This window comes from Octodon degus, unplaced genomic scaffold (assembly GCF_000260255.1).
Source record: "Octodon degus isolate 3935 unplaced genomic scaffold, OctDeg1.0 scaffold00047, whole genome shotgun sequence".
Lineage (NCBI taxonomy): Eukaryota > Metazoa > Chordata > Mammalia > Rodentia > Octodontidae > Octodon > Octodon degus.
In genome coordinates this window covers 2,220,574-2,221,107 of record NW_004524623.1, presented here as the reverse complement: position 1 = coordinate 2,221,107, position 534 = coordinate 2,220,574, and the positions used below count along the sequence as shown (strand labels likewise).

At 75.5% G+C, this 534-nt stretch overlaps 1 protein-coding gene across 2 annotated transcripts in view; it reads right to left on the bottom strand.

Annotated features, from left to right (window-relative positions):
• Positions 1–534, bottom strand: part of Hmga2 (high mobility group AT-hook 2) — a 132,833-nt gene that overhangs the window by 131,744 nt on the left and 555 nt on the right. Inside the window, exon 2 of one of the 2 annotated variants that reach the window (XM_023716310.1) lies at positions 114–419. In XM_023716310.1, the coding sequence (XP_023572078.1) occupies positions 114–224 (111 nt within the window). In that variant the 5' untranslated portion in view covers positions 225–419. Of the gene's footprint in view, positions 1–113 lie in introns of both variants that reach the window. The other variant, XM_004632136.2, reaches the window with a different exon arrangement.

Sequence of the window (534 nt, the reverse complement as noted above, 5' to 3'; positions counted from 1 at the left end):
CGCGCAGCGCGGTCACCGCGGCTCCGGGCTCCCGCACTCAGGTCGCCAGGCGCAGCGCGGGGCCCTCGCAGAGGCAGCGGGTGGGCTGGGGCCCGGCGCGCCCGCGTACTGACTTGCTGCTGCTTCCTGGGCCGGCCGCGTCCTCTCTTCTGCGGCGCCGGGGCTGCAGGTTGTCCCTGGGCTGAAGTGGACGGCTGCCCCGCGCCTTCCCCGCGTGCGCTCATCCTGCCGCGCGCCGCCGCCGCCGCTGTCCCGCTGCAGCCACTGGGCTTCCGCCTCCCGGAATCCGCCCGGCACCTTCGGGCAGGCTGGGTGAGGGGCTGCGGGCGCCGGCGAGCGGAGCGAGCGCTGGCGTGCGGCGAGGGCTGCTGCTGCTCAGGCTGCCGCGGCTGCCACCATCAACACCGGACGTCCAGCGGCTGCCAAAGAGAGAGAAGAGGGGAGGAGGAGAGCGGGAGGCGCTCTCGGTGGCGGACGCCGCGGTAGGTGAGCGCCGAGGTGGAGGTGGCGAGAGGAGGAGGAGGAGGAGGAGGA